This window comes from Stegodyphus dumicola, chromosome 12 (assembly GCF_044657685.1).
Source record: "Stegodyphus dumicola isolate Sdum_Otavi_A_Nest chromosome 12, ASM4465768v1".
NCBI classification, from domain to species: Eukaryota; Metazoa; Arthropoda; class Arachnida; order Araneae; family Eresidae; genus Stegodyphus; species Stegodyphus dumicola.
The window spans coordinates 87,439,665-87,457,501 of NC_140779.1; the positions used below are offsets into that span (position 1 = coordinate 87,439,665).

At 29.9% G+C, this 17,837-nt stretch overlaps 1 protein-coding gene across 4 annotated transcripts; it reads right to left on the bottom strand.

The window, feature by feature from the left end:
* Window positions 1-568: 568 nt before the first annotated feature.
* Window positions 569-17,829, bottom strand: LOC146993711 (E3 ubiquitin-protein ligase CCNB1IP1-like). 4 transcript variants are annotated; one of them, XM_085806681.1, is made up of 10 exons: window positions 17,532-17,819; window positions 17,204-17,223; window positions 14,767-14,822; window positions 14,006-14,076; window positions 13,702-13,776; window positions 12,963-13,077; window positions 10,694-10,714; window positions 8,207-8,416; window positions 2,889-2,960; window positions 569-1,131 (listed from the first exon to the last, which is right to left on the bottom strand). In XM_085806681.1, exons 1-10 carry the CDS (start codon window positions 17,592-17,594, stop codon window positions 1,004-1,006), a joined length of 831 nt encoding a protein of 276 aa, XP_085662807.1. In that variant the 5' UTR covers window positions 17,595-17,819; the 3' UTR covers window positions 569-1,003. The 4 variants fall into 4 exon arrangements, with proteins under 4 accessions (XP_085662807.1, XP_085662808.1, XP_085662810.1 ...); XM_085806682.1 differs by lacking the exon at window positions 2,889-2,960 and having other exon boundaries at window positions 17,532-17,829; XM_085806684.1 differs by lacking the exons at window positions 10,694-10,714; window positions 12,963-13,077 and having other exon boundaries at window positions 13,686-13,776; window positions 17,532-17,822.
* Between the last annotated feature and the right edge of the window lie 8 nt (window positions 17,830-17,837).

Consider the following 17,837-nt stretch of genomic DNA (forward strand, 5'->3'; position numbering starts at 1 on the left):
AATGTCCATCGCACAGCGTGTTGTTATTGACAGTTCTGTGTAGAAAATATATGTGCATAATCCTCTTACTAATTATTATATCATTATCAAAATTTCTACATTATAATGTTAATTGTATATTGGTAAGTAGCCCTTCTTATTCTGGTGTCAATTCTACACTATGTTGGTTCTGTGCAGTGTCTGTCCTATGAATATAACCCTTTCAGAAATAAATTACAGATGTTAATACTAATAAAAGAGTATTTAATCTTGAAAGTGAATTCCAAATACTCATGTAGTAATTTTTATGAACATGCAAGATCCAACAAAAGTTTCAAAGAAAAATATGCCAGAGCTGAACAACATGAATCCCAGCCATCAACATCATCTTCAGAGTAAAATGTACATATGGTAGGTTTTTTATTCATTGAGATAAATTTTTAATAAAGTGTCCAGGACATAGGCATCCACAGTAAATTGTTTTTTTTGGGGGGGGACAGAATTAAAAACAATTACACCACTAAATTTTTATCTATTTTTTTAATTGGGAGTTCACAAATGGCTTATAGAATCAATAAAAAGCAAAACAAAAGAACAAAGAACGTTTATTATGGATCTATACATATACTTTATATGTGCCATTATGCTGCGAACATACACAGTCCAAGACTCTCATTCTTAAATATAGTAACCTTAAATATAACAGATATGTAAAATAATATTTATGTATTCTTAATTTTTGTAGTTTCTACAAAAAGGAAATTTTAAATATGCCTTGATGTGCTGATTAGTTTTGCATCTAATAGTTTAAAATTTTATAAATTGAGAAAAATGTATTATGTGACTACTTAATTCATATAAATGCTTCATACAAAATTAAAAAAAATAATTTCATATCAATAAATGTAGCGTATTGAATAAAAATTGCACAATGTTTAAAAATCAGCATGAAATAAATTTTATATGAAGGTGGATGAAAGTCTTCTTACAATAACAAGCAAAAAATACTTAGTTACTTGTTGAATCATCTTGGTAATTTGCTGTTTCCAACATGTGTACTTTTAAAATATTCTTGAGATGTATTCAACATTGCTGATTGTGTTAGATGGTCACCATCTTGAGGAGTATGTACTGGCTTCAAGACAAATTCTCCTGAGGAGGAGTACTCCATTAATTATAATTATTTAATAACTTGTAATATAAATAACATTTTATATCTAGTTGCAAGAGTAAGAAATTAAGTAAAAAGCAACCTGGAATCTTCGTGATTGCTTTTGAAATAGATAATCCTATTCAACATGTATGCCAATCTAAGGTTGCTTTTTTGCCTAATTTTAAGTATTTAGAATAAAATACTACATAATTTATTTTTAATTTGCTTATATTTTTCATTTTCAAAGTAAATTAAAATTTTTAATAATTTAAAACTTGATTATTTTAAACAAGGTTGAACATTATATTTGCTAACTATCATTAAAGATGCCAATAAAATGTGTTGGTAATTAGTTTTTTCTTAACCCCTTGAGTGGCATGACTGCGTTTATGCAGGCATGAGAATTTTTGTCACTTGATATATATAAGAATACAATTTAAAATCTTTCTTATTTTTTGACACTCGGAGGATTAAAATAATACTTTTGTATTGAATGGGCAATAACAGTCTATGAATGACTGCATTTTTTGAATGGATATCTATTTAATGCAACATAAACAGTATAAGCAATGTTGACTAAATGAATGTAGTTGAAGGTAAACATAAAATAGGACTACTGAGGCAGAAGGGATCATGTATGTTTCCATCTATGTTCTACTGATGAGATTAAAGGTCATGTTACATGCAAATAAATTTTTATTTGTAACACTATGGAAAAGAAGCAGATCTAAATTCCATCAGGAAAAGATGCTTAACTTGTTTTGTTTAGTAAGGCATGACTGCTTTACTATTGGTAGACGTAACATTCATAGCTTTAGCTGGCTTTGTACAAAATGTTGAATAGTATTGAAAATGATGCAAAATATAAAATACAGTCCAATATTCATTTTCTGCATATAGTAAGATATATTACCAGTAGACATTTCCAAAATCTATGGACCATATTCTATATCTATAATCCAAATTGATTATCCTCTCTGCTGCCCAAGTGTGACATTGATTTTCAACTTTTTCTGCATTTGAAAATGCTTGTTGCTGGAAAATGATATAGCAAGATATGAAATTTAATATTAATTGAATGGACTAATGGTAATTTTCTGGTATATTTAGAAACATCTTTAATTACACCATAATAATGTCATTATAAAAATTTATTTCTCAAGATTTTTGCTTGTCTCTCTAATAATTAAGAATAACTTGATTTAACATTTACTTGTGTAAATAAAAATCACTACTATTGGGTCTTTACAAGTTCTGTGGCTGTTCTGTGGTGTTCTGTTCTGTTACAAATTGCAACATGTTTTCTTTTAATCATTTTGTTATTGCTGATAAGGAGTGACCTTTATCAAAGGAGACATTTAACTGTGATCTTTTCTACCCACACTGCGTAATTCTAACCTCTGCCGAGGCATAATTTTTTTTAAATGCAGCCTTAAGAATGGAAAACCCCAAAACTCATTCTCATCACATTATGGTTTTTAAAGGGAAAAAAATGCTAGTCAAACCACTAGAAATGGAAATCTCAGCCTTGAAGATGATGCCCAATGTGCATAAGCATCCTTTGTAAACAAGGATCTGTCTCTGAAAAAATTTCATGAGTGAGAATACAAGTTTACAGATAACAACATTCTTCCCCCTTTTTTAAATTTAATTAAAATTATCTGAACTCTGTATTGATTACTATATGAAATTTCTGCAATAAACTTAATTTTTTTAAATTAATAAATATTTCAAACTGAAAGAAAATGAAATTTACTTTCAACTTGGATATCATAGTTCATTCTTTTGCTTCTATGATGTTTCTTTTCTATGTGTGGATGTATTATTTCTGAAAATAAATATTACTTTCTGTACTTGTATGAAGCTAAAAATAATGTTTTAAATATTGTACATAAATAATTCATGAGGAAAGGACATTTTAATATTGTCATTTCACAATATATAATCAGAAATTTTAAATATTCCAGACTTATGGCAACATATTTGAAATTTAATTAAAATTCATATCATAGTTACTACTGCTGTAAATATATCATCTATCAATCTGTTCAGCTATAAGTCTTTCTTTTTTCCTTTCCTTCTGCCTCCCTTTTTAAGGCTTGAAAAAGTTTTCAGTTACTGATAATAAAGTCGAGTTCAAACAAAAATAGAAAAACTTCTAGTCAATGATGTACAAGATCTTTTATTTACCTTTGATATCAGTAAGTGCATTGTTCAACAGCATAACAAAATGAACCACTAAGTACAGATTACTAAGAACAGATTAAGCAGCTTTTTAAAGTTGGTTTATCTGTACTTAGTAATGGTTTGCAAGAAGTATTGTTTTATACCAAAAATGATATCTGTAAAATATGTTTCTAATATCCTATAATATATTTATTACAGGATTTTTAATTCTACCTCTGTATGCTACTGTCTGCACCTGAAGTAAAATGGAACAACAATTATATCTTGTGAAACAGATTCTAATTATAAATTCCTATTTTCTAAAGAAAAATATTTTATTATAACATTTTTTAAAAAATTTATACCATTTTATGTTTAAAAAAGAAGTGGAAAAAAATAATTAAGAAGAGAAGGTAACTACGTGCATGATTTTTTATGTTTTATCATTTAAAAAACATAACATAGTTTTCCACAAGTTAACATGTGCATGAGAAATTTTCCCTTAGAAAGTCCTTTATGAAGTCATCCCTTCCCTTAGGCAGATAGCCCTTGACTGCTTTGCCATAATTAAATAAACTAATTACTGCCATAATTAATAAACTAAAATAATACAGTTAAACTATATAACAGTAGTAACAATATGATTTAATGTAGTTTAATAGTAGTAACAATATGATGTAATGTAGTTTAATAGTAGTAACAGTGTGATGTTTTCAGCATTTTTACCACAAATAGACATCTGTACAACCTTAACCTGACATCTTTCTTCTAAGGTAGGAGATTAGATTGTGAAAAACATCCCAAAAACTTCAGGTATATTTTGGATCAGGAGATCTTCAGCAGAGCTCATATTGACAATGGTTGTAAGAGGTAAACAGAGACTCGGATTTTAAAATATATCTCTTGTAGAGACTGGAATGCGGATGCCCGGACCAAAAGAAATACATACATTTTCCTTATTAGGCATGTCTGGATTATGGTGTTCAGGTTTATCAGGCTGCTTCTGTTAGCAACCTAGATAAATTGGAAAGGGTACAACTTCTCAGCTACCAGAGCCATTAGTAGTCTCTGCAACTGCTGCTTGAGGGGCATTGTCCTTTTGAGGCCAACCTCCAACCCCACAAAGTATGGAGTAGGTATTTCTTGACCAAATACTTAGCTAAGCTCAGCAATTATGGTGATCAGCTAGAACCTCTAGATATGTATGTAACTGGAATAACAATCGTCATTTTAAGAGAGAAAGCCTGCTTAGCTGTGTGGAAAGTAAGGGATGGCTGCAAGGTGATGTTGAACATGTCTCTCTGGCCTGCTGTTCAGAGTTTGCTGCGATATTTAGTGATAGAGTTTTCTTTAGGACCGAACTTTGCTCTTATGATAACAAAGGTATGCAGCACCTTAATTGTCTTAGACTGCAGGCTTTGGAAGCTATTCACAAAATCCCTGGTGATGAATTACAGATTTATACTGGTGGTAGCTGGAGTGATGGTGCAATCTCGGGCAGCATAATATTTATCAGGCAGAAGAATGGAATTAGGATTTATAGGAAAAACCCTGACTACTGCTCCACTTTTCGGGCAGAACTCATTGTTATGGAGGCAGCCTTGAGTTATTGTGTCAATGAGAGTATCAATACCGACATCTGGATTCTGAGCAACAGCTGGCACTCTATGCAGCATTTGGCTTAGTGATGAAAACATGGAGACAGAACTACCATGAACATGTGGGTTGCTGGTGTGCCCATAATAAGATATTTTTTCATGGGTTCCTTCACATGTGGAGGTTTGTGGTAATGAGAAAACAGAGGGACTGGCCAGAGAGGGCAGCATTAAGGATTTTCTTGATGGTGGCTGTCTTTCTTTCTCAGAACATGCCTTGTGCTTTAAGTTAGAAATCAACTCTTAGAAAAAAGCCCCACACAGATGAGTGGTATGTTGGTAATCCCCTGGTGCTGCCATAACTCAGGCAAGCAACAGATTTGAACAAACAGCTCTAGCTAGGCTACATGTTGTCATTTGCACAATCTTTGTTTTCTGTTGGACATAAAAGTCTATCCCTTATGCCCGAAATGCAGTTCGACCCAAGCCACTCCTGCCCATATCTTGTCTTGCATTGGTTGCCAGAGCAGCCAACTGCTCTTCTGTCCTGGAGTGGTTCTTTGGGGTTTTGAAGTCTTGACCTGATTGGATGTTACTGTTGACTGGTGGGATAAGCCACAAACAAAACAAACATCTGATGTAATTTGGTTTAATCTTCTTGTTAGCTAAATGAAATAAATTTCTTTATGGAGTGTTAAGAGGTTGTATTGGTGACACTTTTCTGGTACTGCCTTTCCTCTGTCTGCAACACAGGTTGTCCAGTGTGATAACATGTGTAACTAATTACTTAACAACTTCTAAAATGTATTTTCTGTGCAATATTTATTATCTTCAGATCAGCAGAAATTTTCATTCTGTCTTTCAGACTAAGTGATAAATACCAGATTAATGGATTAAATGTCAATTCTACAGTAATGATATTTGAATGCCAGAAAGGATTCAAATCTCATTACTGTACTTTAGCATTTCATATCATTTAACTCTATATAAATTTTAAACTTTTATCATAAAAGAGAAGGAAGACTTTGGATAAATATATTAGTTTTACTATACTGAAGAGTAAATTAAATGGGAATTAACAACAACTGTGCTGCAAAAACATACGATATCAGTTTTGCTAAGGAATAAGAATATAAAGACATTATTAGATTTTGGAAATATAACATATAATTTGAATTACTGCACTTAAACTATTAATTTTAGGTTCACTTTATTATTAAAAACACTTTTTATTTAAATCAATCATGGTTTTAACCCTGCAGAAGTCGCAGCAAGAAAAGTTACTAGAGTGGGCATGTGGGGTATCATATACGCCAATATTTAAAATACGATAAAAAATATTTTTATTTAGTTTTAAAGCTGTGTTTCTTGTTCTCGTGTATTATAAATGCGTGAATAATAATTGGGTTCAAAAAATTAATTTTCAAAATAATCTTAAGAGTTAAACTTAAGATAAATGAAAATAATAAAAAAATAAACATCATGCCTCTAAGTTTCATTGCATTTTTAATACGCAATGCTTATTTTATTTCTTTACACTTTCAACAAAATACATTCATGTGTTCTTGGCACAGAATGTTTTCACATTTAAAACTTTGCATTCACATTCTTCTGTCCTTGGCGTGAGGGCAATTTATGACATCTTTCATACTAAGTTGTTTCGAATTTCATGTATTTGTTTTAATTCTTCGTCGAAACTTCTGCTTTTGTTTTGCATGCAATACATCAGTCTCTTGGTAAAGTATTAATCTCTGATCTTTGTTCAATACTTTTTTCATTAATTGTAATGCTAAGTCCTTCAAAAACAGACTTCTGTTTCTGGTTGGTGGATTAGCAGTTGAATGTAATATAATTCAAGCATTTATTACAGCAACATTCAGTGCAGGAGAAAATTACCATTGGCAACCTCCTTGTTATTCTGGCAATTGAATAATTGGCTGACATTTCATCCCCCATATCCACTGCTCCTTTAGTCATATTATAAAAACATATAATACCTGACCTTGTATTTTCTCCAATAGTATCATCTATGGTATGATCGTTATATAATGTTGAAAGCATAAGAACAGTTTTTCCTTTTTTAGGAACATCAGGAATTAATGTTTTATCTTTTTTGAAACCAAAACAGTGTAGAAAATATTCCTAGTTTCATCTTCAGTTTCCAAAATCCAATCTTCATCGCTTTCAAATATTTCTAATAAATCTCACAGGCGTTGCATCTCCAACTCATAGGGAGTCATTCTTTTTTACCATAATGTGGTTAGAAATGTTTAAGAATTTAATGGCAAGTACTTTAAAATCACTTGCGAGTAGAAATATTTACTGTTACACTTTAAAAATAAATTTCTGAACTAAATATTCAGTCAGAAAAACACTTACGCGGACAGGCACGTGGGGTGTGTCATACCCCAGTTCCAACAAAATACCGATAAATCTTTTTCTGAAACACACAGGCAAAGAAAAAGCGGTTCTGAAAGTCAACCACAACTAGAAACTCAGCTACTGAATGCAGCATAGAATTTCAGTTTCACAAGTTAGGAATATTCCACTTTTATGTAGGGGTGGGGTATGATACACCCCACGCGCTTTCCCGCAGGCTAATATAAAACTTTTGGATCTTAAAAAGAAAAGCTTTAAGTTTTAAAGTTATTAATGCATAGTGACAGTTTCAAAAAAATGACAAGTTGATATTATTTTAAATGGCTGGACACTTGTAAATTATTACTTGGAAATGCTGAAAACCATTAGCCGTTTAGCCTATTACCCAAGGGGTGACTGAATTACAACTGAACGGAAGGGAAAGCTTTATCTTAATTTTGATGGAGAATAAATCCAAGGACCTGTCCTTCACCTCTGAATCTATTATGAGAACTTCTGGTTTAAATGGTCTACACATTTAACCATCTATGCATTCTCCAAGATTAAGTTTATTGAGTTAATTCATTTGATTTAATTATTTCATTGAATTGATGAATAATGTTTTTAATTGTAAATAGTAAAATGAATAACTAATATTTTGAAAGAAAAAAAAATATAGCATCAGAATGGAATGTTTTTCTTTTTGGACTTTGAATAATGAAACTTTTACCTATTTCTTTAATAAACTATAGTAGAGAAATTTTATAATTCCTCTCCTAAATATCTGCTCAGTTTATCTGGATTGATGTAGTGTAAAGCATATTTTACAAAAATTCAACTTCAAACATTTTTATGCATGTGCTTGATCAAATGTTTCTATATTTCAAAAAGTACTGCTACTCTTAATTATTGTATGCAATTAAATGAATATGGAGTAAATTAATGTAGAACTTACCAGAAGCTGTAGACATAACAAATGGAGCTTGAGATTTTTCAAGCAGTTTTTCTTCCTTGCTTTGTTTTTCAAAAAAAGAAGGTGATATGAATTTTCTTCTAAGAGCTTCATAAAGAGTTTGCAATTTTTCATACTGTCTGACTCGTTCTGTAAGTTTTTCAGAGAGTTCTGCAGATTTCCTTTTGCATGTCTGTAATGCCTGTCTTGTGTCTATATTTCAAAATAAATTCTATCTAATACTAACAGATAAAATATAATTGAGAATATTGAAATTTTGTAAGTTTTAAAATATGTGCTATGTAATATTCATATCTAAATTCTTATAAAATATTCTAAATTTTCATTAAAATACTATAAGCATATGACACAATAGGTTATCTCTATTGTTAACTATATCTGAACTATGCAGTAAGAACTGGCTTGTAGTGTTATGAAGCTTATTTTATTCAGATTAGTATATAATAGGGGTAGTCAAACTTCATGTGGGGAGCTTCATATAAGAACAAGATGGTTTGGTTTATTTAACCATTGCAAAGCATGAGAGAGCTATCTGCTTGAGGGGAGGGATGCCTTTGTGAAGGACTTTCTAAGAGAAACTGGCTCGTATACATGTGACAGATGGGAAAAACCACAAAAATGCCCATTCAGCCAGCTAGTTTGCTTGGAATCAAACCCAAGACAGAACTATAAGTGTTCATCGACTTTAATGCTCAGCTGCTGGTGGGCTTAGAACTCGAGGAAAAACTTAAAATAGATATTTAAAAAAGTAAAACAGTTTGTGTAGTAAAAAATATATTAAGTAATTTAACAATAATATTTTATTTTATAATAATTATATAGCAAATAATTCTTGTTTCACTTGTATTTTATTCAGGAAGTGCATTCTTATGATGGCTAATTTTTTATTTCATACATTATACCAATATCTTTTCTCTTACAGATAAAAAGAAGGGCATTTTTTTTTTCTACATTTGATAAAAAAGTAAAATAAAATAAAATTCTGATTATAACTATCAGATGATTTTAATAAAATAAACTGAAAAAAAAAGAAGGTATAGTGATTCTTTGTAAGAAAAAGCTCTTCATTTGAGTAAAGAATAGTGATTTGAAAAACAGAACTAACAATTTTCCTTACTAGTAACTCTGTAATAAATGAGATGGAGCAGAGTGCTCCATGGAGAAACTGGTAATTTCATATACGAAAATTATATAAGTTATCCGCTTATTAGAGCTTTTGCTTTAAAAATAATTTTAAATATGAAAACGAGTATATCACAGCATGATTTCTGTTTTAACTAGGAAGGATATTTTAAAAATAGCATTATTATTTATTGCAAAATCATTCAATGGATCAAAAAGTCACAGTTTCGTCATACCTGCTATATAAGTTGAATTAAAAACAAAATTAAAATTAAATAAAGTTTTTATTTTATTGTAATAAAAGTTAATTACCTTAAAAAATAAGAAAGAATGATAAAATTTTATACATATAAAAAATTTAAGTGAAATAAAATTTTTTAAATCTATATACTGGGGGGGGGGGAACTTCACGTCAGTAACAGCCACATGTTGGAATTCAAGAAAGTTCGAGAACCACAACTATATTTTCCAACAGCTGAGTCTATATTTACATCATTTTAAAAGTAGTGAATTTTAAAAGTTTCAAATGGAAAGAAACATCTGATAACTTTGTATAAAGAAATGAAATAAATTAATCACTTTCTTTCGAATTTCTTTTTTAGTTTACCATATTTCATACATATATTTGCATAAGAGCTGTCACACATTCCTGCCAGAGCTGTGCTATGGGCACCCTTACTGTATACATTTTTATAACCAATATGTTCTTGAATTTCAGTAGGTATTGGCTGTTTTTGTGTCTGTCAGACAATATTTTACAAATTTCATATATCATGCTGTATTTATTACAGTATTAGAATTTAGACAATAGAAATTCTCTAGCTGATTGATTTCTTATAATGCTACAATAAATTCCATACTTATATGCAAGTTTAATAAAACATTCCCCTCTCTTTTTTGGAATGAGGAAATAGATATGAGTTAATGGCAACAAGATCATTTCTCACTTCTATATGCATAGTATTTAAAGCAAATTTTGTACACAGTAAATAGTATAACTGCACTATTGCATTAAAATATCAACTAAAGATGTAGGATAGGCTGCTTTTTTTAAAACTGAACATACTGATTATCAGATAAATTTTATATAAATATGCATGCAATTGAAATACCCGAGTAATAAAAAATATAGAATAATTCACTCTGCTCATTTTATTTGAAAATCCAAGTAACAAATTAAAATCCTAATAAACTTTGGCATAAATTTTACTGTTTTTTAATTATAAATATATGCATTGTGATATAATACAGAAATCCAAATATAATAAATATTTAAAATATTATATAGTACAAAGCTTATTATTAGAATAATGATATGCTGAATACATAAATATCAGAATTGCATACCTTCTAATTGTTGTCTTACATCTGCATATTATTAAAGATATTCTAAAGAGTAGGATCATAGTTATTAGGTTATTTTAACAAAAGTAACAAATTTAAAATAAATTCAACCAAGAAATGGAAAACATGAAGATTCACTTCATATTTTAAAATTTTATACACCTAAATTAAAAAAAAAAAAGTTATATCAGATTAAAAGTGATATTTATACCTAATGGTACAACTTGAAATACGAAACTGAGTTCTATATAACAATGGGTGCAAAAGTATAGATTGCAAAAAATATTGAAATATTCTTTCTTATTGCATACTTACATATATATTTCCTTGAAATTGCATATTTATTTACAATCATCAATTAGGGAATAGTTATGAGTATATTTATTATTTCATTATCACATTATTTTCTACTAAGAATTTCCTTTTCTCACTTCCCCCAATAGAATAACTTATAATGCATATTGATCATGAGAAGCTGTAACTATCACAAGTAGTTCCAACTACATGCATGTGTGTTGTGAAGTTACACTATCCAACATTGAAAATGCAACACCAAGAAACAGTGGCCCTAAAATTATGCAAATTTCAAGGTAGAGAGGCATGTCACCAAGTTATGTGAAATGCACATCTCTCCAGCACACATTGAAGAAGATATAAAGGATGGAACCTGCAGAGTGTTCAATTTTCATGCTGTTATTTCTCCTAGGAAAATCATTGTAGAATATTTGTTCTCATCTCAGAGGACGTGTGTAATAGCAGAGAATGCCAGGCCATCATCAATGGAGGCAGTTTGAGCAGACAGACGATTTTACAAAGGACATGGAGATGGACTGAGAAGGGCAGGTAGGTCCATACAGCAAATCTCAGCTGACACACACTTACACACGTCTACAGTGCACCAGCTGTGACGACAATGGATGGAACAAGGAGAGGGGTGCCAGTGCTGCCATAGTGATGTCAGCATGTGTGGATCGACACACCTGCAAGCCATTTCTACTTCCATTTTGCAGCATGTTCAAGGCACTCTGGATATTCCCATATCAACTAGAACCATTTGTCATTGATTGATGGCTAGTAGCCTGCACTCATGATGTCCATTAAAAAGGACTGCCATTAACCCCACATCATAGATGCCAATGACTGCAATGGTGCCGGGCTCGAGCAATGTGGATGATGGAATGGATCGTGGTCTCATATGAGTCGCGCTTCTGTTTCTCCAATGATAGTCACCGCATAGGAGTGTGATGTTGATGTGGAGATATGTCCAACCTGGCAGCAATTATGGAATGCCCCATCGCACCATAACATAATGCAATATCATGATTTTGGGTGCAATTGCATATGATTCCAGGTCACCTCTAATTCGCATTCACTATGACGGCCCAACGATATGTTTATGATGGGCTGTGGTCTGTAACACTCCCCTACCTTCAGTGAGTATCCAATGCAACTTATCAACAAGATTACACCCGATCATACATCGCATCAGCCAACATGCTCTGCAAGGTGTACAGATACTTCCCTCATCACTGTTCTCTCGTCAATTGAGCACATTTAGGAGCACACTGGATGCCATTTGCAAATGGTTGACAGGGAATTGAGAGCTATTTTACCATCCTTAGTATCATTAACTCCATACGTAGACGTGTTGCTTCGGCGTCCATGGTGGTCCTACAACCTACTGAGCACACTCTGTTCTCACTGTGTATTATGTATATCATTTCAAAACAAAGATAACTTATTGTTCGTTGCTGTCTCTAGCTGTTTGCTGAGATTTATCATTGACCACTTCTTGGCGTTGCATTTTCAGTGTCGGGTAGTTTAAAAGGTTTTAGAAAGTACAACATTATTTGTAGAAAGAGTATGTATATATTTGAAAAGGTGTTATAGCAATAAGAATAAACAAAATATTCATAAGTTTGCAGGGCTAATTTTGAAGGTTTAAATACAGAACCTTCAAAACTAGTCCTGCAAATTAATGCACATTGCACTGATTCTTATTGCTAATTCTTCCATCGTTATTTGGTGTAGTTTTTTAATTCAAATCAATATTTGTATAGCTGATATTACAATATTTGTAGAAATACATAAATATGTTGGAAATTAAGTAAAAAGTGAAGGTAAACCGAGGTAAGTAAAAAGGTATTTTAAAGAACAAACTTTGTTTAATGTGTTTTTGCATAAAAATAACTTAAATATAAGAAATAATTTCTTTTCGGTGTAACACTAAAAAAACTAAATAAATGATTTAAGTAGATTTGGTTCAGGATACTGTCAAGATCATTCCTTGTTTTTTGTAAAACATTTTCATAATATTTCTCTAATTGTGAAGATCTTTCTTTAGCTTTTGTTGTTATGTATTCTTGAAACATGATTTCTTGATGAACCTGAAATTGCATCCATATAAAATTCTTTATTATTTATTAGAAAATTCACATATTTTATATCAGAATTGAAAATATCTTGACTAACAGAATAACTTTAGTAAAGAAATTAGAATAGAAGATTACAGTACTAAAATATGACCATTAATATAAAAGTATAGCTTCCTGAAATTTTTCAGTAAAATAATTTGTGTGTTATAGCAATGAACAAAATTTTTGTAATATGAAGACATTTTTTAATATGATTTGCAAGATTTACTTTCAACTCATTTTTTTATAAAATTGCAAGAAAGATATGCATTATTTTGGTTGATCATATGATTGCATCTGAAGCTGAATAGATGAAATGATTGCTTTTTATTAATTCTGAATTTTCTCCTTCAGTTATTATGTTATAAATGCCAAATACTGATTAACAGCAACGAACAATAAATTAATGTCTTAAGTTTGATGCTTCACCTATATCCTTTAATACGAAATTTCTCAAAATCTTAGTTAAATGAAAATTTTTAGTTTTAATTTAGTATATTAGTTTTTTTTCTTTTTTTTTTTCTTTTAATATCTCATCGTGATATAAAGCTTGAAAAACTGTCATTTACATTAGTACATACCTTTAAATATACTGACCTGATAAGTCCAAAAGGATATGGCTCTGGAACAAACTTCAAAAATTACTTCAGGTCTTTGTCCTGCTAAGACCATCTATATTAAATCATAAAAGCAAGGTCAAAGTAAATTCTGAAGATTAATTATAATTTTGCAGACTGCAAAGAAGCATTTTAGTGAAGACAATAATTTATGATTTGTTTACAAAGAATGTTTTAGAATGCAATAAATGATTAAAGTTAAATATTCAAAATTAAATATTGAAAATTTTTATTTAAAATTTTAGTTATAGAAGTTAATTGATATATATAGGAATAACTCTTACTGATTTATATTGCTCACTAGGATTCAGATCAACTTTCACAATATCATATTTTCCTGATAAAGCTGTATCACCTGTGAAATAAGAAGTAAATCACACAAATCCAATGTATCGACAGATATTATTCAGTAATTTTATGCACCAGTATGAGAAAAAAAAAAAAAAAAAAAAATTTAGGGAAATGAATGTTATATAAGTTATATAATATTGTTGCACTCTATGGGTTCGTGGATTTGGAGTGATTGATGACCACACTTGATGAATTGATGAAGAAACAAAACACAATTTATGCATCAGTATTACAAAGGAGAGTTCCTGTTTACAGCCATAAAAAAACTACGATAAACAATTAAACAATTAGCAACACAACCTTCAGGCTTATAAGGGTGAAGACAGCTTCACGGCAAAACACTAAATACAGCTCCCAACTCGGTCGATCGCTCTCGGACTTCAACACACTCACGATACTCTTCACGATAAAACTCATGATACACTGCTACTTTGCATACAAGAAGGGTTTATATAGCTTTTGACCTGCCTTCGAGAACATTCTGGGGTAAACTGGTATGAATTTGTTCTAGAATGTTCTCGCTTAGTCTATGCTATATGACCATTTTTGTTGCCTAATCTGGCAGCCCTAAACCCACTTTGCACGGAAGCTATCTTACCGCAGCTGGGCATTTTGTAACAATATGTTTAAATTTATAATTAAATCACAAAAGATGTTATTAATCATATTTGCTGAAATAAAAAATATGACTTACATGCTGGGCAGACAAAGGCTTTTTCAAATTCTCGCATTCCATCATCATGACAAAATATATGTGAAAGATATTAAAGAAAATCCCCTAATACTAAAGCATATGATAGGTATGTACAAATATAATTACAAAATACAGAACCTTAGATTTTTAAGGAATAGAAGAATAAGTAACATAATGTCATATCGTTTAAATTTAAAAGAGGCATGGCAGTTTTTTTTTTTAAATTCTCTACAAGTAGCAGTCATAGTGATAAATAATAAAAATATTAATAAAAAACATAGATTATAAAAATCTGCATTAAAATATTTATTTTTTTCCAATAATGCAGTAATTAATGCAAATAAGTAATTAATTAATGCAAGTAATTAATACATAAGTTAAGTAATTAATGCATTTGCAAATATTAACAATCACATTCTAAATAGTAGGAAGATTAACCAAAATTTCATTTGAGAAAAATCATTTCTCTTGCTGTAAAAATCAATTTTTAAATATGAAATATTGATATGGGTATTTTACAACACTTAGTAATATAATATTTTATTTTCGATTTGATTTTTAAAATTTACTTAATTTAAATGAAAGCAAATTATATGTGTACAATATTTAGTTCAACTTAACAACTGCTGTTGAACTGATCTCCTTTGATAATTATTTTAAAAATTTTATATGTCTATTAAGTATTTGAATCCTTTATCAGGACAGAATCTAAAATTTATGAGGCCCCCCCAAGCAAAGTTTTCCTGAAGTACTTTGAAGAGAATACTAATGTAACATGAGTCCTAGAAATGTCCTTGAAAATTTAATTACTTGGCTCACTTTTTTAATTTCTACGTTGAAATGATATATAATAAATTAAATGTATTAACTGCATTTACATGTTTAATGTATTTAAAATAGATGAAATGAATGATTTGACAAATTTTTCAATGAAAATAGTTTTTATTTGTATCTATTTGTAATTTATATTTTTATCTATTTTGTATTTTGTATGTAATCAATGAATTTCTGTAAGCTGTGACTTATACATGTATTTGAATGTGCATTCTGTTTTATAGATTGGCATTTAATTTTTGTTTAATGTATGATTATTAAATTAAATCAACAAAGTAGCACTAGCATAACAACAGAATAGACGAAATGCAGGATTTGACAAATTTTTGCCTGAAAATAATTTATATTTGTATATATTTTCAAAAAGCAGATTAAATCAGTGAATGTCTGTAAGCTATACCTTATACATGTATTTGAATGTGTATTCTGTTTTACATATTGGTGTTTAATTCTTGCTTAATGTATGATTAAATTAAATTAACAAACTTAGTAATTTTAAAGTATGTCTAGCAATTAAAAATTCAGAAGAATTATTTTAAATATATAACACGATATGCTAAAAATAGAAAAAAATAAACTCTAAAAAATATAAATCAGTAAAGAATGTTTAATGGGAACAAAGTAATTTCAGTAAATATTCATAGCTTTTGATACAAAATTTGGAAATGATAAAAATGAGAATTGCTATGTAATAAAACAAGGTAAGTCTTCTAAAACTATCTTTTTAATACATTTTAATGGTTATAATAAAACATGATTTCTTCCCATTTTGGCAAATTTGCCCTTATTTTATAAATGCAAATGAAAGGGGGGAGGGAAGAGTGTATGTATTTGATTAACATAATTTTTTAAGACGAGTATTTTTTTTTTTTTTGAATAATCAGTCAAAAATTAATTCATTGTTGCAGTTTGACACCGGATATTTCCATATGCAAGAACTATTGGGGAAAGTACAGAATCACCCACTGCTTGGCGCGTTTTTCAAAATCGCCAACTTGAAAATAACTAGTCAAAGAATTGCAAAAAACTCGGTATTCATGTACCCATCGACCTATTTCACTTAAAAAAAAAAATTAGAGAATTGCGCACTCCCTTTGTCCCTGTACACATCGATAAAGACGGGGAGTAAGTGCGCGATTCTGCGTTCCACCTGAACTATTGTCATTTTGACTTATTTAGTAATGCATTTATTTCGTTTCACCAAAAGAAATGGGAAATTACTTAAAAAATCGTAGTTCCTTAAATAAAAGGGACATTTCCCATATTTCTGCAAGTCTAAAGGTTTTAAATTTATTGCATTTCAGATTATTTATTCCTGTACAGTATATACTATATTTGGGGAAAGTGAAGAAACATTTATTAATTTTGAGATTTATACAAGCTTACACAGCTGAATATTTATCATTCTATTCTTCTCAGAAAGTTGTCTGAAATGGGAAATTAATTTTCCCACTCTCTCTCTATATATATCAAATATGTATTCACGTGGGGAGATGTAGATGTAACACTGATATTTTCTTTTTCATACGTAAATAATTAATAAATATTAAATATGCCTTTAACTTTCCTTGAATATCATTAACAACTTTTCCTATAATAAAGGATATGAGAGCACGATGTAACCTGCGAAGATAAAAGAAATACAACCTAATTAGCGCTTGCGAATCATAAATAGTTATACGCAAAAATGTAAATAAATCACAGTAAAATAAAGGAAAACGTAACAGAATGCTTTTCTCTTTTACGAATATCATGGGGAATCATAGTTGATACGTAAAAATGTAAATAAATCACAGTAAAATAAAGGAAAAAGTAACAGAATGCTTTTCTCTTTTATGAATATCATGGGGAATTTAAGTTGAACTACAATTTTTCAATCACATATTTATAAACAGAACAATATTTATAATAAAAAGACCAGTTAATATTACCCAGGCTTGAGTAGAAAGAGATTTGCGGCATTTTTTGAAGTTACATAGAAGTTCATTATCCATTGTTTTGTAAAACTAACCTAAGAATTACTTAATTGAAGCTCAAAATGATATTTAGATTCTTTTTGTAACCTTATTTCAAACACAAACCGGTTATTTTTTTCTGCACAGTATTAACTAAATATTTAATGCATATATACAATAAAAACAATCCATTATTCAACAAATTATATTTATTATTTTTTTTTTTTAAATGGTTAACCTCCTAAATCGTCTGCAGTAGCTAAAATCATATGGCTGTAGCAT